This window comes from Patiria miniata, unplaced genomic scaffold, assembly GCF_015706575.1.
Source record: "Patiria miniata isolate m_02_andy unplaced genomic scaffold, ASM1570657v1 HiC_scaffold_2, whole genome shotgun sequence".
Classification (NCBI taxonomy): Eukaryota; Metazoa; Echinodermata; class Asteroidea; order Valvatida; family Asterinidae; genus Patiria; species Patiria miniata.
In genome coordinates this window covers 13,686,573-13,709,020 of record NW_024037058.1, presented here as the reverse complement: position 1 = coordinate 13,709,020, position 22,448 = coordinate 13,686,573, and the positions used below count along the sequence as shown (strand labels likewise).

Genomic DNA, 22,448 nt, shown 5'->3' with positions numbered 1-22,448 from the left:
ATAAAAATGGACGAGCGACGGGAACCATGGAATAAACAAATTAACGCAATGACAATAAAAACTACGGTGTAAGGAAGGACACTCCGTACTTTTCGCTGCCATCAATTTCTCATAAAAGAGGGCGCGCTACACAAACACTGGTCAGCGGCGCGCGTAATTTTTTTTCCTAGGAGGGTTAGGGGCAATGTCATGAATAATTCAGTTTTTCCTTTGAATCATTGCAAGACTTAGGTTCTCGTTCTATTTTCCCCTTAATTTAAAATTATCTTAGTGATAAATTTGGAGAAGAAAAATAGCTGCTGAAAATGAGCAGCGACGACGTGGATTCGAACCAGGGATCTTTGTATCCATAGCTCATCTCGCTATCCACTAGGCTACTGTGTGGTAGCTCGACGACAACTGTTCTTTAAAATGCTTTAATGTATTGTAACTAGTTGAGTAACTAACAACAATGCTGTTGATGTCATTGTCCGTTCTCATGGATAACATGAATTATTCATGACATTGCCCCTAACCCTCCTAGGAATAAAAATTACGCCAGCGGCGCAGCGTAAATAAATACTACAGTTATATGCAAATCTATTGTGGATAGTGGCCTATGTTGGCCCTGTAAACAAGGACACTGAATAGTCGGGTGCCTAAGATTCGTGTCACCTATTGCGCGCGGAATGCATACAACAAGTACGGGGTTCATTCCTAGCATATCTTTGCGTACGTGTTGCACACCAGGCTCAAGCTGGCCGCGATGTCGGCCCGAATTCCAGCCTCGAACTCAGCCTCGAACTCAGCCTCGCACTCAAAAAATCTAAAACACATGCACCAAAAGGAGGTCGCTATTCCCATTCACTTGTGCACAGTTTTGACACGCTCCTTTAAAACCAAAATCCCCCCCCCCCTAGAAATAAATAAAGTGCACATTTTTAGTTCATTATCTGAAAGACCAACCCACTGGGCACACTTAATTTGGGATAAGGCTGAATCGGGGCATTTTTAGTACTCAGCCTCACATTATGAAAATGACATATTTTTCTCATTAATTTGTGCACAGTTTTGACACGCTCCTTTAAAACCAAAATCCCCCCCTAGGAATAAATAAAGTGCACATTTTTAGTTCATTCTCTGTGCACAAATTAATGGGAAAAAATATGTCATTTTCATAATGTGAGGCTGGGTACTAAAAATGCACCGATTCAGCCTTATCCCAAATTAAGTGTGCCCAGTGGTTTGGTCTTTCAGATAATGAACTAAAAATGTGCACTTCATTTATTTATAGGGGGGGGGGGGGATTTTGGTTTTAAAGGAGCGTGTCAAAACTGTGCACAAGTTAATGGGAATAGCGACCTCCTTTTGGTGCATGTGTTTTAGATTTGTTAAGTACGAGGCTGAGTTCGAGGCTGGAATTCGGGCCGACATCGCGGCCAGCTTGAGCCAGGTGTGTTGCACGAATTGCACGTACGGCCACACGCGCTTTCTCTATACGGGGGTACGGGTGTACATGTACGTAATATAATTATACGAAGGAACAGCTTCGGTCACTCCTTCTGCTCTGGAAAGTGAAGTTCAATCTGGCTGGAAGGGTTTCAAGGTAAAGTCACGATATGGTTTTCATGTCACATTGTCAGTAATCTGATTCGACCACATAAGGAAAACTGGTACTGACTGCCTAGTGTGTAATGGGAGTGCTAGCTTGACATAACTCCAGCTGACATGCTATTCGGAAATTCACATGTATGTAACGCTGCACTAGCAAGTAGCCCGACTGGTAATCCTTACAGTTTTAGGACCCTGTTCCTATATAGGAAGGGAAAGACTCACCAAAACAGTTGACTAAATGACACTCAAAATTGACATTCTGATATTTCTTGACACATCTGAACAATTGGCAGTGACACCTTCTTGAATATCAGCAGGTTTAATTTTGTGGAAAGAGGGCAGGGCTTTGAGTTTGTTAATATGAGGGAAATTACGCGGAATTTAAGGGGTAAAAGACGACGGTGACAACCGGACCAGAAAACTGACTCAAAAACCAAGATGGCAAACATGAAAGCTCGATGCAATGAAAGCTTGATGCTGATTGGGTGATAAAAAAGTAAACATCTTATTTATTTTTTTTAGCAGCCAATCAGCATCAAGCTTTCATTATGTAGGGCTTTCACCATTGTTCACTCGTGTTGTGAGAACGACAACATGCACCTGACTGCAAAAAAAATAGGAAAGTCACATTGTGGAATGATTTCCATATAAGAAGTGCATTCAACACCCTGTGTACAAACCCTATGAGAGTGGACTGAACAATTCTAAGTGTTTTCTAAGAAAATGGTTGTATTTTCTCATTGCTCAAACATGTCAAATTGACTTTGATGACATGAAATTGCTATCTGGGGGCTTGTTAGTCAATACAGAGGAAAATTAGTGAACTTCTTATATGGAAATCTTTCCGTCACTTTGGTACTGGACAGTCATCTGCAAAATTCAGTTTTGAACATAACTCGTAAAAAATAGAGGTGTCCTAAAGATTAGGATTACCGCCCGACTGCATCTGGCCGTACAGTACTATCGCAAGCTCTGTAGTTCGGCCAGACAGCCACTGCTCCCCTAAACGCTAAACTCTGATGTAGCGATTTTGCTACCGATTTTGATCGAGATTATCTTCTCATCCAGGTCAGAAATGTCCAAAGTTAAGGTTCCTAGTCGTAAAGGCACTCATACATTTTCGAAAAAAACATTCTTTTATCTAAAAATCTTCATCCATTTGTACAACCACAAAGATTTGTGTCTAATTTAACTCCCTGATCATTAAGTGTTATACAATGTATTTCAATATCATTGCAATATTTTTCATTCATTATTTTATAATAATCCTACACTGCAGATTGTTGGGCCAGTTGTCGCCACTGTCTTCCCAACAGTTTAAGGGTGTTGCTCGTCTAGTGTCCTGTTCATCTGCACACTGTGAAGCTTCATTAGAGATGTCAAGTGAAGGCACCAGTTCCTCACCGACCAATAACGCCCACAAACCGAAATCAGAGTTTATCAAACAAGAGGTGATTTTACATCAAACTCATTTTTTTATTTTGTATTATTTAGTGTTTTTTTTTTTAGTAGGCAGCCATGAGCACCAAGTCCTTCAAAATCCACCTACATGCATAGCAGTGGTGGATTTGTGGTGGACTTTGGTGGATTTGGACCTGAAACATTATTCGAAGCATAGTCAGTGACGGATTTTAGCGGACTTGGTACTGTTCATAGTAAAACCCAGTAGGGAGTAAGGGTTAAGCTTCGTGTAAAAGCAAAACTATCAGACTAATAAAGGATTTAATCTATTGAAACTTTGCAAGCTAGTTGTGGGTTTTCATAGATTCTTGTTACAGTTTATTGGCATATATATCAGACTTTTTGTCAAGACATTAGCCTAACTCCCTAGGCATTTTTGCTAGGATGCAACCTCAATCCTGTAAAATTCTCCAACTGCCTCCATGTAAAACTTGCATACAGCCTCAGTCCTGCAAAATCCTCCATTATTTCTTGAATGTGGTCCTTGGAGGGGTGACCACTGCCTCAATCCTGCGACCTCCCCCAGCAATCACTGTATATGCTGAGGCAGAGCCAGTGACATCATGGAGAAGTGAAGAGGATTTCAAGTAGGTACAATTTGGGCCTAACTTTATGCACGGCTGAGCAAAAACAACACAATGTCCAGCCCAAGATCTTGAAACAGTGCAGCCTTCAAAATCAGCCACACATTGTTTGCCATATAGCCTCAATCCTGCAAAATCCTCTGTTTTGCAAAGAGGATTTGGGAAGGTTAGGGTTAAGCTTCAGTTATCAATCTAAAGGATTGAATGTACATTTTGTATTGAAACACTCCAAAAGCTGTTTGGATTCTTTTTTATTGGCAAGGATAGGATTTCATTGTGATAGTACAAAATGGTTGGAAAGTTACATTTTTCGACTTGTTTGACACTTTGACCGAAAAGGTATTTATGAATAGGAATAAATATATGCTTGGCTGGTTTTACACAAGTCTGTTTAAGACTGGCCAGAGGCCTGGTCACCATTAATATCCCTCGCCTTTGGCTCGGGCTATTATTGGCATTCATTCACCCAATCGGTCTTAAATGGACTTGTTTAAAACCAGCCAAGCACATGCTTACTCCCTAATTAAAATCAACCTATCAACATGCCCATAAATATTTAATTTTCAGAGTTTCAGTTCAATTCAGAAATTCTATCAGACATGACCGACCATTCATCTGCTGGTTATAATTTTGTTTTGAAATGTCACTAGACTATTCATCGAGAGAAGTGGCTGTCTCTGGAGAAGATAACCTACAAGGACCCCAGGGGGAAGATACGGACATGGGAGACGGTGGAGAGAACCACCAAGCCCCAGAGGCCAGGGGTAGCTGACGGTAGGCCCAGAGGACCCTTGCTTGGTCAAGTTTTAATTTTCCTTCTTTAACCCTCCTATGCAAACTTGCATTCTTTGCCAAGTTGTCCTTGCAGTCAAAATCAAACCAAACGACTGTTTTCAACAGTTATAAGACTTCCCAGCATACATAAAGCAAGATTGACTAGCTCAAAGTAACTTTTATAAGATGGAATTTTTGCGCCGGGGTGATATAAATCAAATTAGGTTTTGCCCTTCACCGTCGTTTTAAACACTGTATACTCAGTGTGTTACCTCCCGAGTGAAAGTTGGAAAAAATCACTCGGGTGGGACTCAAACCCACGACCTCCTGCTTTCTAGTACAGATGTCTTACCACTCAATCACCTAAAGGGCAGAACCTAATTTGATTTGATTTATATCACCCCGGTGCAAAAATTCCATCTTATAATAGTTTATGCGGTACCCGCTGCTATGTACATCAGATTCCAACCGGCCAACCGATCCCGTTAGCTCTGTGGTTGAGTGGTAAGACATCTGCACTAGAAAGCAGGAGGTCGTGGGTTCGAGTCCCACCTGAGTGATTTTTTCCAACTTTCACTCGGGAGGTAACACACTGAGTATACAGTGTTTAAAACGTCGGTGAAGGGCAAAACCTAATTTGATTTATATCGCCCCGGCGCAAAAAAAAATTCCATCTTATAATAGTTTATGCGGTACCCGCTGCTATGTGCATCAGATTTGAACCGCCCAACCGATCCCGTTAGCTCAGTGGTCGAGTGGTAAGACATCTGCATTAGAAAGCAGGAGGTTGTGGGTTCGAGTCCCACCCGAGTGATTTTTTCCAACTTTCACTCGGGAGGTAACACACTGAGTATACAGTGTTCAAAACGTCGGTGAAGGGCAAAACCTAATTTGATTAAAGTGACTTGATACAGCTTGGTTTGACTCCTTATGAGTGATGAAACAGCAGTGACCACAACTTGCCTGCGTTGTCTGTTGACTCAGTTTGACTAGTCACAGTGCTTGCTTGACATATAATCTAATTGCTGGTGACTAGCCTTTGTTAAAAGTATAGCAGGGGAAGTGGAAATGAATTTTGACTGTCTGTGACTGTTTAAATAGCAGGAGGGTTAACCCTTACTTAACCACTAGCACTCCCTCCAGTCGGAGGTCAAAGGTCATCTAGGGGTCAATTGAGGTAATTGTTTAAAAATGCACAAAATGTGACTTTTTAAGAACACAAAACATGCACCGGTAGGGATCTACTGCGAAAAAAAGATGACACGTGCAATCTGCAGATCACCTACATATGACAAACTTTAAGCTAATTTTTTTTCACTTTCCACTTTCCTAATTCTTGGTGCCATTTAAATCCACAAGTTTCCATTTTTAACTAAAGCCCACTAATGTTTGTTAATTTGAACAGCTGTTGCCATGGCAACCATTGTCAAGAGGTTACTGCACTACGACTCCATTTTACTGGTCAGACAGTTCAGGCCCCCGGTCAAGTGTTACACAATAGAGTTTCCAGCAGGTGAGGCTGTCAGTATAGTGGGCAGATGAAATCCACATGTCCAGATGTAATGTATGGCTCTGTATTTTGTTTTATTCCTAATAGCGGTTGGAATGGTCACAATTCTCAAACGGTTACTGCACTACGACTGTTTGGTTCTGGTCCGACAGTTCAGACCACCTGTAAGGTCATGCACAATAGAATTCCCCTCAGGTAGGATTGCTTTCAATAACTGTCATTCATTGCAGGACTAGCGCATGAGTTCACATTGAAGCTTGCTTTCCTTGTTCCTTCACCTGGTGGCTGCTACAGGTTGAGTGACTCTTATGAAGAAAAAAAATGAATTCATTCGGCCCAATTTCATAGCGCTGCTTAACAGTTGGTAGAAAGTTGTGCTTGCTACAGTAAAAAATCATACCACTGCTTAATCACTATTTCCTGGGGTGGACGTGCTTGTATCTACTTGACTAAAACTTAGGGGCCGAATCACAATCAACTTTTTATCATGTTGCTGTCTCTGAAGTTTGATGGCCTTTAAAGGCGTTTGCTGGCGAGTAGCACTGAGAAGATAAATCTAAATAGTGGAGTGGAGAGTAGCAAACAGTACAACGCTTTCCGATGCATACATGTACATGTAAAAGCTGGTCCTGGTAGGTATTCAATATGAGTAAATACATTTTACGACAATTTAATGAAAGCAAATTATCGCTCTGCGTACGTACGCATTGGCTTGGATCCCCCTCCCCATTGTACGCATGGTGTTATTATTTTTATTATTATTATTATTAATCATTTCTGGTAATGAAACCAAGGATTCCTCAAAAGCGCCCTAGGCACTGTAGCTCCCAAGCTTGAAGAAGCCTGTGGAGAGAAGACAGTGAGAAGAAGTTACAGTTTTAGAGGTGGGAGGAAAAGCCTAGAAGAATATTCTGGGGAAAACCCACGGAATCAGGCAGGGACTGAAAACCCAATCCACATATTGGCCCAGGCGGGATTCGAACCCGGGTCACAGCAGTGGAAGGCGAGGAAAGTACCACTATGCCAACCTGACTCCCCATTGCGTACAGTGTATGACTGGCAACAACCCCCACCCCCTTTTTGTGTGTAGGTACTGTATGGATGGCCCCTTATAATTTTGCAGAGATGTGCTGAATCCTATGGCATCTCTGCGTTGGGGCCCGGCATCCAGCTGTAATGTTTTCTAGATGTTTTACTTAAGTCTGTCTTTGTTACAGAGAGGGGGCACATGCAGTCCATTTCAAGCATGCAACTCAGCTGGTTTCCTCTTCTGTTTTCTTTTTTTTCATTTCACGCTTAATGCCATTACAAATAAAATGAAACACCAAATGTATTAAGTCTGTTAAAGCTTGGAATTTTCTCTTTGTTTAAATTGCTTCCCAGTGGCATCCCTGGCATGCCTGATACCAGCATGCTTCAGTGTTTTCAAGTTTGATATTCCATGATTGCTTTTATTTAAAAAAATTAACAAAAATGTAGTGTTGGCCATGGTTGGTAGAAAAGAAAAATAAAGGGTGTCCCCAAAAACTTTACCAACAAACAAAGGAATAATATATAAAAAAAAACATGAACTTGAATGACCACAATTGTTTTATCATAAACACTAGGTTTTTACAACTGAAGCTTTCCATTGATATCTTGGATGCACACATCTCGTCATGCATCACTGAGTCTTCGGCACATATTCTTCCATGGCCCATCACATCATTGCAGGTTGATCGCATAAATTGTCCACCGCGTGCCAAATGCAGGCCTGCAGGCCTGAAGCTTGGGTAGTGGACTGCTGAGAACCATGTTCTTTAACCCTAACCCCCTTGAGTGATTTACTAGAATATCACCATTTAAACGCAATGACCCTAAAACCTGTTTCGTCCAAAACAAAAACCAGTTTATTGTGTATTCTGACTGTCTGACAACAAAGAAAATGACACAGAATGCTTGTCCGAACAACTGTCAACAACTGTAGTGCACAATATCTTTATCAACAATCGTGGTTCGGCAAACAATATGATTGATAAAATCCACTTTTTTTAAAAGACAGTCCTTCAAAAGGACTTTGTTGAATATTTTTAACTTGTATAAACAGAGGTTTTATCGCTGGTGAAGTTTGAAGACAATTGTGATGACGATTCTTGAAATCGCATTTTTGGACGAAAGAGGTTTTAGGGTCATTGTGTTTAAACGGTGATATACTTTGAGCGGATTGAGCAATTTCAGTATTTTTTTCATCTAAAAGTAGCTTATGACATTGGCTTTCCAGTCATTATTATATTTGGTGCTACATATTTTTTTCAATATGAAATATAATTTGGGGGGTTTGGGTTCCGTTTTTTTTTACTCGCCCTGTATAGAAATCATCCCTTTGTTTGTGGGTTACCTTTTAGGGGGGCATCCTGTATTTAGACTTTACAGAATTTGTTTTTTGATAAACGAGCGGTAAGTGGTTTCGCTTGAGAACATGGATGGAGAAGGAACAAATATTGTTGTCTTTACTTTAATGGTGCTGTTTATTGCCTCTCAGGTTTGGTAGATAGTGAGGAAACAGTGGCCGAAGCAGCGATACGAGAACTGAAAGAGGAAACTGGTTATGTAGGAACAATAACCAGCATCTCTCCAGGTAAAGGATCCAGAGTTGAAATCTATTCATAAGTCATTTTACAAGTCGGGTCAAGTAGCTGGGCATGACCAATGAAAAAGGAATATCTGAGTTCATTTGAATAGCTTGTCATTTGACACATGTTTGACTTGAAGCTCAACAACTTGTAATTGACTTATGTGGACTGCAACTTTGCTATACAATCACTGCATTTGCTTGGATTCAGACTTTTTGTCAAATCCATATCACAAGTCAAATCACAAGGTGTTTTACAAGTTACGTCAAGCAGCAGGGGTTGACCAATGACAAAGGAAATACTTTGTCGGGGTTCATTTTAACAGTTTGTCTTTTGACTGAGGTACTTTGAGAACTTGACTACAACTTTGCCATACAGCCACATAATACAGGTTGGATCCAGAGTTGTTGAGTTCATATCACACAGCTTGTTTGGTGGTAGGTGTCTTGGGCGTGCCAACACTGGTGGGCCCTTAGTAACAGTGAGACATGTTGCAGAGTGTTTGACGTCCTTGCCAGTGTAAATCGGACGTGTCACTTCTGGAAACTGTCCGAGAAGCACTTCATAGGGCTAGGCACTCTGCTTGGCTGTGGTTGGACCGATGGGAATGGTGTACGAACGGATTCCGCCTACTGTGAGGTGTTTAGTTGAGACGTTGAGTTTATGATGCTGAACATCGACTAGCAGTCCAAAAGTGTCAGAGAAAATCTGCTCCAATTATTGGGTTCGGTAGATCAGCAGTGACGAAGACCCAACGGATAAGACTCTACGCAACTTGACATCCAGTGTAAGTGACTTCTAACCAAATACAGTAAACTCCGGCTAAACCGACATCGTACAACTTAAATCGCTCAAGTCAGCCGTCTGACTAAAGTCCTGATTGTCCGTAATGCATTTCCATTGAATTTTTTAATTCTAAGCCGGCTTTTATAAGTCGCCATTTCGCTCAAGTCGTCGTGTTACTCTCGGTCCCCTTTCCATAAAAAGCATTACAAAATCCTTTGTGTAAGTCGGCATTCAACAAATCATGCATTGGCATCGACTTCCTGTACTGCGGTTGGCAAGTGTCGAGTGAAAAGTGGTTCGCAAGGCCCGTGATCGGTGTCGGAAAAGGGTGTCCTACTGCATACATCGCATATGCATCGTGAACATATATACCAGTACCCCCTCTAGGCCGTACGCAGGGGGTCGTCTTATTGAATGACTACTGCTGCAGTCAATGCGTGCGTGGTATATACCGGACCACGCACGCATTTAATTCGTTACTGTGCACGTACATATGTATCGTGGTCTCCACTATCAATACCCCAAACGTGATGATACAATTTGAGGATTAATTTGCTGGATTCAACTCAAGCATTAAGGAGATAAGGCCTAATCCAGGGTAAATCGAAGCCAATTAGTGCAATGAATCATGTGTGCAAAGGACCATTCATGTAAGTCAGCAAAATGACTTATTACAGCACATATCGGCATTCGCGTAAATCGTCACAAATTCTCGGGTCCCGAGAGTGCCGGTTTAGCTGGAGTTTACTGTATGCAGATGGGAGATTTATTACCACCTGATGAAGATTGACAGATGAAGACCGAGGCCAGTGTTTTTCCGCAGTCAATGAAGGCAAGACGCTCACTTCAGCTCTTGTGTCCACCAGGAACCGGGCCCCTGTCTTGCTATCAATGATGAAGAATAAGTGACTATTGGTGTTGGTGCCAGGGAGACTTGTCACCAGGGAGACATGTCACCGACGCCAGTGACTAATAGTCGCTGGCGTCGGAGTTTCCCTGTTGTTTCCCAGATTTGAAGATGCAGGGCAACACACATCTCCTGGCATCAGCGCCAAATCGCCAGTGATACCAGCAGCAATTGGTGGATGTAAAACTTAAGGGTTCTACATTCGTCAATTTATTAAAAAAACACCTCATTGTTCAATTACTACAATAAAGTGCTGATCCATTAAGCTAAATTTGACAAACATCAAGCATACAATTAATGTGGATCAGTGGGGAGAATTGAGATTAACATTGTTTGTAAACAGTATTAAGATGGTTAATCTCAAGAAAAAGTAATGTTAATATTTGTTTTCTAAAATAGTTTGCTGTAATCCATTTTTTGTCTCTACTAATAAATACTTCATCATGGAATCAATGTTTTTCTTTACAGTGACTGTTATGGATTCGGGTATGTCAGCTTCAACTCTTAATCTTGTTTTCGTGCAGGTTTGTTCCGTTCATGTATCTTGTATTACATTGTAACCATTGTAACAACTTTTTCCACATAATCGCCGACTACGGAGGGAGCATGAGGAAATAAGGAACTAACTTTAACAAAAACGTGTACATCTACAGTCTAGTCTAGGGGTTAGACATTGTTATGGTCTGATACGCGATAACCCGTGGCCGCCTTAACTCGCTGCCGCGAGAGGGCACTATCACGACTAACCAATATCGCCCACGGAACTTGTCAGAACAACGTGTAGGAATCTGCTGAAATCTCCCCCCCCCCCCCCCCCCCGAAAATTGGGGGAAACTAGTGCGCATGCGTGACTTCTGCAGGCAATTACGGTCCATTTTCAGTCCCACACATACTACACATAACAAAAGAGCTGACCAGTGAGGTTGCACAAAGGTCTTGCTGCATCTTTTATTGCACTGGATGAAATTTGAGAGTTTGCTTCGGAACTACAATAATTTTTTTTGAATTGCGCGCTGCATATATTATTAGGCCCAACAGTTGCACGGGCATTACACAACCAATACGAATTTCCCTAGACGTTCCTGACAAGTCCGTGGGATATTGGTCGGTCGTGAAAGCGCCCTCTCGCGGCGGCGGGTTATCGCGGCCGCAGGTTATCACGTATCAAACCATAACGTCTAGCCCCTAGACTATACCCCTCCTCATCTAATTGTATTTACCATAATGTATATATTATGGGAACACAAATTCAATATTTCCTTTTCTATAAAGACATATGTATTATATGTGAATCAGTTCATTACTTAACCCTAACTCCCTAGCATGATTTACTGGAAACTATACCCATCCTGGCAAATTCCAACTGCACACACATATTTCTGTCTTTGATTCTGCAGATGTGCCAACCCAATGTAAAAGACTGTCAGTTTAGGGGTACTGTACCCATCCTGACAGATTCCAACAAAACATGCTGTTGGGGTTTGAGTTCTGTTAGGGTTAGTTGCCTTTGGTTTCTGTGTGGACTTTAACCCCTAACCCTCCAGGGTACTTTGGCTAGAAACCATGCTGAGCACAGCAACATGCACCACTTTTCAAACTGACCAGCCTGCCAAGTGTAGCAAGATCCAACAGATCAAAATTCGCAAGGCCAAAACGCCTCATAGTCTGTGGTCACTGGATGCAGTGGGATACAACTGAGGCATATACATGTAAATTGTTCAATGGGACTAGCTCACGTCTTGAACTTGCCATTTGTGCACTGGTGTTGATGGCCCAATGCCGCAAGGTCCAACAGACTTATACTCCTGATGCACTGTGTTGCATCTGGCCTCAGCACCCTCCCTACCCCCATTTTGAAACTTACATGTACCCCACATCATCACAAACTAAGTTCAAAACAGACAGAGGTAAAACCTTTTGATGGTCGTTTTCTTCTTTGAGATTGCCGTGAACAATATTGCCTTGTGTGATGTAGGTTTTAATATTCTACAATATAAAACAAATCTATTTTTTTTTTAAACAGGTAGATGGTGATGACACAGTTAATCAGAGACCAGTACCCAATTTAGGTATGTGTTATTTTACTATTGTTGTAAATCCTGTTCTCCTTTTTTTAGGCCATGGGCCAAAATCTGTATCGTGTTGAGGTTCGTCTTAACTGTTTGGTGTCAGCTTGCAATAAAGTCAACTTTACTAATTCGATAGTGCTGAATCTGAATCTGGCTGTTCATATTGGCCCAAATTGCACACTAAAGTTATGACGACAACATGTATTCTGGGTAAAGAAATGGAGAAAAAAATAGTGTGTCACTTATTTACTTGAAACTGAATGACTTGTGACTGATTTGTGCTGTAAAGGGACGACAGAGGTATGTAAATTTAATACACGTCGAAATCTCATCATGCTCATGTTTGAAAGATCAATTCTAAAAAAAATGTTAAGCACCGTGTCGAGCGTTAAATAATGACTTATTCACGCCGACTTCCTTTTTATCTGTTGTGTCAAATTTGAAAGCATTTGAACTGAAAAGATAGAACTTATGGCAAAAGTACTATTTTTAGCCAAAAAAAACTGGGCTTCCAGAATCCAAATCGAAAAGGCATCGCGCAGTCTTGAATACAAATGTGTACATTACTTGACGCTTAGGATATGGTGCGCGCAGACTTCGAAGTACACTTGCAGTACGCTCTGTTTTAGCCAGTCAGCGTCACCGTTTACATATTCCCCACGGCCAGGGGTTGATGGAGGAATGCGCATGCGCCAATGGAGGCGAGGCTGGTACGCAATGGCAGGGATGCATCGCGATCGCCCTCATGTGGTATAGTTACATTGGGGAAACAGTCCCCTTTATTTCTAACTTGTGCAAACGATGTGATGTGCGTATTGTAAAATATCAATTTACATGTTCCCAACTACTTATAACTGAGAAATTAGGTTGCCACTAAAAAGTTAAGACGAAGTGCACGTTACAGGCTTTGGCCCACGGCCTATTTTCCCCACTAATTTGCAGATTTCAATTTTTGTAATGGAAGCTTTTAGGGGGTTATACAAAGTACATTACAGTGTGTTTGCAGCTGTATCATCATTACATGCAATCTAATCAGATTCATGAAGCGCTGTTCGCTCATCAATCATTTTCCGCCAAAAATATGGCCAAAAAACCAAGCATGGTAATAATTGATTGCCCTAATGATATATTCATCATCTGCTGGAGATATTGAAAATAACTTTAATGTTGATGTGTACCATAACATCATTCAATCATCATTAACTCAAAATTTGATACTTTAATACTTGGCAGTGGAAGTGGTTTCATAGCTGCTGTGTCAATTGTAATATCAATTTTTGGTCATTTGAGAATGTGATGTGTGCTTTGGGAATTCAATTGATATCGCTCCATAACCCTATCCACAACAGCCAAATGTGTCTGATATACTTTTGCATATGCTCACACCACAACAGCTGCAATAGTGACTCGTAATGGAAGTTAGTCATTTTGTAGTTTATTATCTTGGAAATTTATGTCAGCGGCAAGTGTTTCGAGCACAGATTTGAATTTTCGACGAAAAAAGTTAGCATATTGGGTGGTCAAAAAAATTCTGTATGGGTCATTTTTGCAAAATTGTAGTTTCTACCTGTGATTTACATCTGTACGTGTAAGTTGCAGGCCCTATAACATGTATAATGCATGGTGTGCACATACATTTACATGGGTAGACACATATACATACATTAAATAGTACAGTTCATATGTATGCATTAATTAGTATTCATAAATACCTAAGACAGTTTACCCATTCCTATTGGTTGAGAGCCAGTTTTAAAGGGTTGATGAAAACAGGCTGGCTGGTCTTGAACACTTCTCCAGTGTTACATGGAATTTAGACTCCTGTGAAATCCGGTGCATTTTACCGTTTTTTTTTTTTTTTGCTTGAATGTTCACAATCCTCGAATAGGCATGGCAATCCTACCAGTGAGTCAGTATTTCATAGTCCTCAATTCACAATACAGCTGCGTTCTGCGCAACGTCGCGCAGTACCAATCTCCATATTAGGAGTTGTTCACGTCTACTTTGCGAGACAGACATACCATAATGTAGCTAGAGGGGTGTCCCGGAAAACATGAAGTAAAATTGTAAAAAAAAGATTGTTGGAAATTTATAATGTTTGACTTGTTTTGACATCTAGATCGAACAGTTCATATTTCTTTGACCGAAAAGGTATTTATGAATGGGAATAAATGTGTGTTTGGCCGGTATTAAACACTCCGTTTAAGACTGGTTGGAGTCTGGATAGACTCAATACTGTCTTTAATAAACAGTGTTTAAAACGGGCCAAGTACACATTTATTCCCTAATTAATTTGTGACAACCTTGGACAAGTGTGTGCTAGGGTAGCTCGATACGTACACAACAATTCTCTGATCAGAGATAACTTTGCTTGAACAAGTTCAGCCAACCAGCCAGTTAGTGCCTTGTTTTGGTTAAAAAATTGTTCATTAGCTGCATTGTGCTGAATGAGTGCATTACGTGTAGGTTGGCACTCTTCTGTATGTACATGTACCGGTATTTGTCTGCTCATGTCAGACACCACACCTATTTTCCATTTAATGTATTTGAACAAAATTTAAGCTTATAATATATTTTGAAGAGTCGTTGGAAGCACACATGTCGGTACAGGGATAGTGATTAGGCAGCTTTTAGCAAACAGTATCGCTGTGGGATTGAAAGTGAAAATACATTAGTGTTGTCCTTTGAATAGCTAATGGGTTGCCAAATGGTGATGGATGATTACAGTGGATGGAATTATGCATCAACCATCAAGTGGATGAGTATGCATTAACCTAGATTTACTACTCTTCTTTCTGATCAATAAACTACTGTTCTCCGCCCTAGATTGTTTACATTTTTCAGTACCTGTAGACAGGAATGAGTATTGTGGGACTTGTGTCACAAAAAAATTATGCCGTTCGAAGTATTGAGTAACTCTTTTTGCTGTGTGTTCGTAAGTGCATTTGGATATTAGAAGGGTTTGTTCCTGTAGGATTCAAACCGGTAACATTTTTCTTTTTGTGCAGATGTTCTAAGCATCAATTAATTTTCCAATGTCGAGTGGCCTTTTTAAAGGCTGTAGATACTGACGGGCAGAGTATACTGTCTGAAATGTTGATTTTCCCAAAAGTCTTGTTAGAACCTTCCAAACTCACAAAAGAGATTTGTTACATTACCTTTTATAAGTCTTTATCTTATTGCCATCTTCACTATGCAAATCTTCAAATCTTGTATGGTATATGAACCACTACTTCAGTCCAGAGTGTGTTAAATGTTGGCCCATCTCATGAGTTGGAATCATCATTCAAAATAGAAAAGATTATGGGTATGATGAATATGTGATGAACTTGATGTTTGCTGTTTTGTTTCAGATGAAGGGGAATTCATAGAAGTTATCCATGCACCTTTGCATGAACTCAAGCAAAAACTTGATGGTAAGGTCAAAGAACGGTCTTCTCTTGTCCTGCCCCAACCCCCCCCCCCCAAACAAAAATGTAATGTAATGAGTGTAACATTGGCAGATTTCCAAATTTCCAAATGATAGAAGTTCCTGTCAGCTAAGTTATATTACTCGCCCATGGACAGTTATGACAACAACCTGTGTTTAGAAATAATTTAATTAATGGCAAAATTTCCCAATGCTATTCGCGTAAAAATTAAATTTTCCTTTTGTTTTTATCTCCAAAATTTCATATCTGAGTCTTGGGTGAGAATGCATAATAAAACCCATGGATTCAACATGACAAAGAAGATGAACCAGTGCCACCCAAAATAACTCTGCCAGTTACTCCCTGAACTGCCTGAAACCTTCCGACATGTAGCACTATATAAGTGGCTTTGTGGATTCATCAGGAAATACATGCAATATTCTTACTGTTTCGTTACAACAGCATACAGTGAAGCAGGGGATTTGGTTGACTCAAGGGTTTACACCTACGCTGCCACACTCCATCAGTGCCAGCACAAAGGAGAAGACATGGATCTAGAGCAGCAGAAGGGACTCTACAAGAAATGATAATGAACGGACAACTGTAGATAGTAAGCAGTATGTCCTGGATGCCACACACCGTGGCTAGCCTCTTCCCTGTCCAAGCGTGGATTTGGATTTTTTTTGTCTTAATGCAGCCAGTCCTGATCCCTGACAGGTGCGGTCAAGTCACTGCAGCGGTAGAGAGTGCAGTCCACAATATGAATCAAATCCAGTTTTGGGACTGGGACCAAAGAAGTTCCAAGCATACATGTAACTAACATGCGCAGAAAAGCTTCAATAAAGTGCCTTCTACCTCTACGGCAGCTTGGCTGCACTTGTTGGGGACCATCTGCAATACTTGGGGAACTAAATCCAAGTCCACTGTTGGACTAGAGCTATGAGTAGCCTTGATGAAGGCTAGACTCTTGATGCAACTGGTGTATGATTAACCAGTTATGATAAGAATGATAAAGCAGTCAACTCTCATTGGATAGTTACAGCCTTGATCGAGACTCAACTACACCACACCATTTTTGGTTGGCCTGCAAGGGAAGATCCATCCGTCATCATAAACATCTCAGTAATATATGCTGCTCTCACATTTTCACGGGCTAATATGGATTTGAATGCAAGGATTAAGCACTACATTTGTGAGTCAAGTCAAGTCGCCCTAAAGGCAGTGACTCAAATTAAGTTGAGTCATGAGATCAGCAAGGTCCAGTTAAGGCTAGTTGAGCCACAATGTGTGCTCGAGGCAAGTCAAGTCGGGACACATTCGTTGTCGAGTCAATTCAAGTCACTGCGATGAAATTTTCACACCATCTGTAGTATCACAATCTTGAGTGTATCATTTTGCAGCACTTCTTGTGTAGTGCTGTCAATCTGCCGAACTGCCATTGGCCTTGCAAGTGCAAACCAGCTTTCAATTTGACATGAAGTGGTAATAAGAAGTCAATGATTTTTTTTTCTTCACATTTTGTTAAGGACTGAGTGTTGGTGAAGATTTGGCTTGAGTCAGATCAAGTCCTTTGCCTAAGTCAAGACATTTACTTGTGTACATGTTTATGACGCCTGTCAAGTTGAGTTACCGAAAATAGTGACTCCAATGGACTTCATGATTTGAGTGGGTGATTTGATTACATCTCTGACGTACACTTGGCTTTGAAGAGGTTGATAAGATTTATGACATCTAATATACCTACTCCTTGAACTAGTCCCATGGAAATAGAGGGAACAATCTGTTTTGGATGGCCCTTCTTGTTTGTCAATAACAGATTACAAATAAAGTGAAAGCTGATCTTTCATAAGATCTTCTCCACTAGATCAGGCGTACAGGTACTGCAATTCCGGTTGGATTGTTTACTGCACAAATATGCCTACAGATATTAAGTGTGGCCTTATACTTTTTTAGTAATATATTTTGTAATTGAAATGAAGATTCCTAAATGATGACTTTAGCTCTGTCTAGATCTGTAGTATCAAAATTCAAAGCAAACAATCAGTTGCCAACTTGATCTAATTAAGTTTCCATTGTGACTTAAAGTTTAGGTTTTTTTTAAGCCTTGTATACACTTCCCACCTGGAATAGAAAACCACGTACATTCCATAAGCCCGTGGCCTTTCCTTGTGTCATACCAACAGTTTTTATGTCCCGCTTACCTTTCCTTCCGTGTTTGTGTTGGCGGACAGGTAGTGCAGTCACTGTGGACCTCTGAACAAAAACATTCCACATATATAGTGGAGGTGAGACGACATTGTGTGTACCTTCCCAGGTCCATCGAAAACAGTTTGAGAGGCGTTTTGGGGGTTGGATTCTCCGTCGCAAAATGAAGACGAAAGGAGAGGAAATCATGATGAAATTGGGTTGACAGTGTGTTCACATTGCGAATAAATTAAAAGGAGTTTTGTTCTCCAATTTTTCTTAGCTACATGAAAAAAAAGGAATGCCCCCGCTAGGTATGTATTTTAAACGTGATCTTGTTATCCTTTATGACTGAGGATAACAAAAAACCAAGGACCTGAGCCAAATCCTTGGGAAGTTTTTATGTACAAACTTTAGTGGATGTGTTGAGAAAAAGTACACAAAATTGGAACAAAAGGAGGTCCTCATAAGTATAGGATAACACGACTGGTTGTGTGCATGTGTTTGCGTGCAAGCAATCAGTGTTCCCACCATAACTCAGGGGTGTGAAATCTCAGCTTTAAAGCTGATTTCAGGTTTTTTTGGTTTTGGATTTCAGCTTTTTTCCCTCACTGTTTACAAAAGTACAGGAGGTTTCCAAAGTTCAGTTTTTTTACACCTTTTTCTGCTGTTTTCAGCTATTTTTATCAGTGGTCACTCACACCCCTGATAACTTGAGGACTTGACATATCAACTTCAAACTTGGTATGTCGGTTGGTCTTTGCGTCATGTAGAGCCCTTCTGATTTTGGACCCCATATATCAAAGATGAAGGTCATTAAGGTTACAACAATCGAAATGGTTGTCACACGGTATTTTGATGAGAAGGACGGGGCATATCAACTTCAAACTTGGTATGTGGGTTGGTCTTGGTGTCCTGTAGAAGCCCCTCCCAGGACACTTGACATTCCAATGGCGGTGCCATATAATGGGAATAGTTATACGGTGGCGGGGGACTTGTTTTGGTAAGCACACCTTTTCTTGTTTTTGTTTATTTTATGCTGCAAACTGCAGCGTAACATTTCTTGAAATTCACACCTGCTAGAGTGGAACCAAGATAACCCACTGGTCTTTTTATGTTTTTAAAATACGTACTGTTTTTTTTTCACTAATTGGTTACTGAATTCCAAAAATGGTGGTGTTGGTCGTCTTCCATAGTGCCAATCTTCAAAGGGAATGAGTTACAGTAATTTCAACAGTATCAAATTTTGTAATTATTTTATGTTGGGTCTTCCAATGTTATTATTGACTTATTCAGTTTCACATTATTTTATAATGAGTATAACGTGTAATTTGTACTTTTTTGCTTTTAATTTGATGCATTTGTATAATAATTATGCATACGCGGCGCAAAGGCATCTTTTGATGAGAAATCAGAGGATTGTTTAAGCTCATTTTCGCAAAAGAAACATGTAAATACTGACGCCACAGTATTCAAATTGTAAGAAATTATTTCAAGAAATGAAATAAAAAAATATTGTGATATGATTACAGCGTTGGAGTTGCTATAGAACTTTAAAACATTGCATTGTTATTGAAATGGGAGTAACTTGAAATATAATTTCTTTGGGTGTGGCTAGCTTGATTGGGCTTTTTTGGTGGCCCCGACTCACCAATACACGCGTCAGACTGCGTCCCCTAAGGTGCCTGTATGGTGTCCTCTAATTACTTTGCGTCCCCTAAGGTGCCGGTATGGTGTCCTCTAATTACTTTGAGTTCCTATTGGAAAGGCATACATTGTATATAGCCAGTGACCGAGTCTGTTGTAGGCACGAAATGCGCGTATGGTCACAGAAAGTGTTCTATCCTTGCAGCAACCAACTTTAAAGGGTTCATGAAGTGAAACTTTCTTAGGAACATATTTTGTGCAACTTTGTACTCCGCGTAATCGTATGAAAACTATTTGACATCCTTTTTTATTCAATTTTGTTTAAAAGTGCACTAATGTTTAAACATTTAAAAAGTGTCCATGCTTTTCCGGACAACTGATGGCGCTGTTGCTGTGATGTCATTCGAGGAAGACACTGTTCAGTTAAGCGGTTAATCCAACATTTGCTTATTGAGAACATTTGTGAGAAAAGTTTGCTCATTGACTTACTGCCTTGCATGTACTGACACCACAACGAATCACAAAAGAAAAGGAAATCAACGACAGCGAACTCTCCAAAATTCTGGCAACCTCTGGTAATCATAGAGCATTAATATAAAGGTTTCTGCTTGAAATGACATCACGCTTTTGCTCATGAATGACGGAAATGCTCATCAGCATGTTTAAAACCACCAAAATATCCCTGGAAAATGACCAAACGAAAACTGAAAATAGGTTAAAATGCAATGAAGATGAGTACATTTCAGTGCCCTTTTAAGTTCCTTTAAGCCAGGTATATGTCGGATCATTGCAATTGGCCGTAAAAAAGCAGCTACTGATCAATTCAATAGCGAAGAAACTTGCTCAAACTGAAGATAGGACTGGTATTGAACAAGCTGTGAACTTCTTCCGTCTGAAATGGTATGTTCGGAAGAAAATAAAATTGAATTAGGGTCATTTCCCAATTGGATACCGACGTGCACATTATTTTGTCAAGAGTGCATTGGCAAGGGATCCAGTTCAAAAAATATGTGCATATGATCAATCAGTTTTTCAAAAATGGATAGTACCCACCAATCTGAACTTCAACAGTTAGATGTAGTTGTTTTGCACCCGCTCCTTAATATTTTGAGCACTTTTGACGCTTCAAATAAAATTAATCGCGAAGGCGGCAAATGATTTGTACTTGAAGTTTAGCGAAATATGGGACTAGCGCTCCCAAAATGGGTAAGCCACTGGGTACAAAGTGTACGAACAAATCCGTCCGTGAAAGTTACTTGGGAAGTCGGTGCTGATTAAGGAGTTGTTGGGATTGGAATGTCAAAAGAGCATGACGGTGATAATACCACCGGTTCTTCGATGGTTATGTATACAAGGACTCAAATGCGTAATCCATCGAGGACTCGAATGTGTAGGCCAGCAAGACAAACATATTTCCAAAACTATGATCATTAATACGAACCGCTATAGCAGTTGATTTGCCAAATCGTTTAACAAAGTTTGCATTAACACTATAATAAAATTGTGGGTCAGGAAAAGTTCACTGCATATAATGTAATTCTTGATTTGAGGGACTCAAATGGTAACACAGTTATGTGATCACGTTCTCAAATGTGGTGCGTGCACATAATCATGTGCGAGGACGCTTATGAAATCGATTGAATTGTCATGATGATGAGGGAGGGCTTTTGGATTAGCGGCCAAAATTAACTATTTCTGAACACCTGATGCCTTTCGAGTTTTGCATCTGTTTTTCCCTACACTGTTATGTCGGATAATTGTGTACTATATGAACCTAGCAACCAGTTGTGTAAAAAAAAATTGAACAAGTTGTGTAATATTTTACACAAGTTGTGTAAACAACAGTTTACACAACGGGTTGCTAGATTCATATAGTACACAACCGTTTGATTTTTACACAGCCGAAATAACAGTGTATTTACCTAATTCACTTTAGTAGGCTAAGCATGCCAACGATGATGCATGGATAGACCGTTAGTGTTGCTGTTTTTTCATGAATTTGCTGATTTCTCGGCATTTTGTCGGCCAAGAGTTGTGCTTTATGTGAACTAATTATGGACATGTTGTACGAGGATACTTTCACAAATATTCTTCTTGTAAATTCAGCATTAGATAGGCCTATATGAACAGGATATAAAGCTTGTGTTTTCATCAGATGCACGTGATGTGGGCAAGGGCTGTTTTTTAAATTTTCACCACACGGGTTTGCAACAACAAAATGAGCGCATTCTGCCAGTGGGAGTCTGTGGGTTTCTTTTTATTTCCCAGCAGGGCTAGCCTAGTGTCCTCGATTGCTCCTTACTGACTGACTGACTGACTGACTCCCCCACAGATTGACTGGTTGCCTATCTCAATGACTGACTGACTGTCACTAGCCACTTACACTAGTACATGATACCAGCTTTACAATTAAAGGCTTGCCCATTCATGTAAATACTAAACCACGTGCGCAATAGTCTGGCGCCGGTTTTCTTCATGTACTTTCATGATACATGTGCGTAGGCCTTAGTCAAGTCTCCATGAGGATGGCGATAGTGGATTTCTCACCACGCTGCTACCAAATTTTAGTTTACAAATAATGTGGCCATCCGGAATCAATTGAATAGAATATTGTGTGATCCTGGTCTCAGCTTGCTTTGCCTTTTTTAATCAGCCATCCCGTCAAGGATGGAAGCCAATATGAAGTTTCAATTTGAAATTCGATTATGGCCTTGTCGGTGTACAATTTGCGCCATCTATACCTAACCTTATTAAAGGTCGTGAAAAATTAAGTTTGGAGCGTGATTTGAGGACTATTGAGTTATTAGTTTTGCTAGACGTCAGTTGAGTTGTAGGCTAGTACGCGTAGCCCCGAGACAGCCAAACGTACTAGGTGGAGGTCAAGAAGTGCTACTAGATGGATATTTATTTA

The 22,448-nt window shown here is 40.4% G+C and overlaps 1 protein-coding gene across 4 annotated transcripts; it reads left to right on the top strand.

The window, feature by feature from the left end:
• The first annotated feature begins 1,426 nt into the window (after positions 1 to 1,426).
• On the top strand, positions 1,427 to 19,421 carry LOC119726592 (ADP-sugar pyrophosphatase-like). 4 transcript variants are annotated; one of them, XM_038198329.1, is made up of 10 exons: positions 1,429 to 1,585; positions 2,873 to 3,044; positions 4,289 to 4,412; positions 5,818 to 5,925; positions 8,444 to 8,539; positions 10,696 to 10,751; positions 12,251 to 12,296; positions 15,650 to 15,712; positions 16,169 to 16,316; positions 17,938 to 19,421. In XM_038198329.1, the coding sequence occupies exons 2-9, from the start codon at positions 2,970 to 2,972 to the stop codon at positions 16,291 to 16,293; spliced, it is 693 nt and encodes a 230-aa protein (XP_038054257.1). In that variant the 5' UTR covers positions 1,429 to 1,585; positions 2,873 to 2,969; the 3' UTR covers positions 16,294 to 16,316; positions 17,938 to 19,421. The 4 variants fall into 4 exon arrangements, with proteins under 4 accessions (XP_038054256.1, XP_038054258.1, XP_038054257.1 ...); XM_038198328.1 differs by lacking the exon at positions 5,818 to 5,925 and adding an exon at positions 6,010 to 6,117 and having other exon boundaries at positions 1,427 to 1,585; positions 16,169 to 19,421; XM_038198326.1 differs by having other exon boundaries at positions 16,169 to 19,421.
• The last annotated feature ends 3,027 nt before the right edge of the window (positions 19,422 to 22,448 follow it).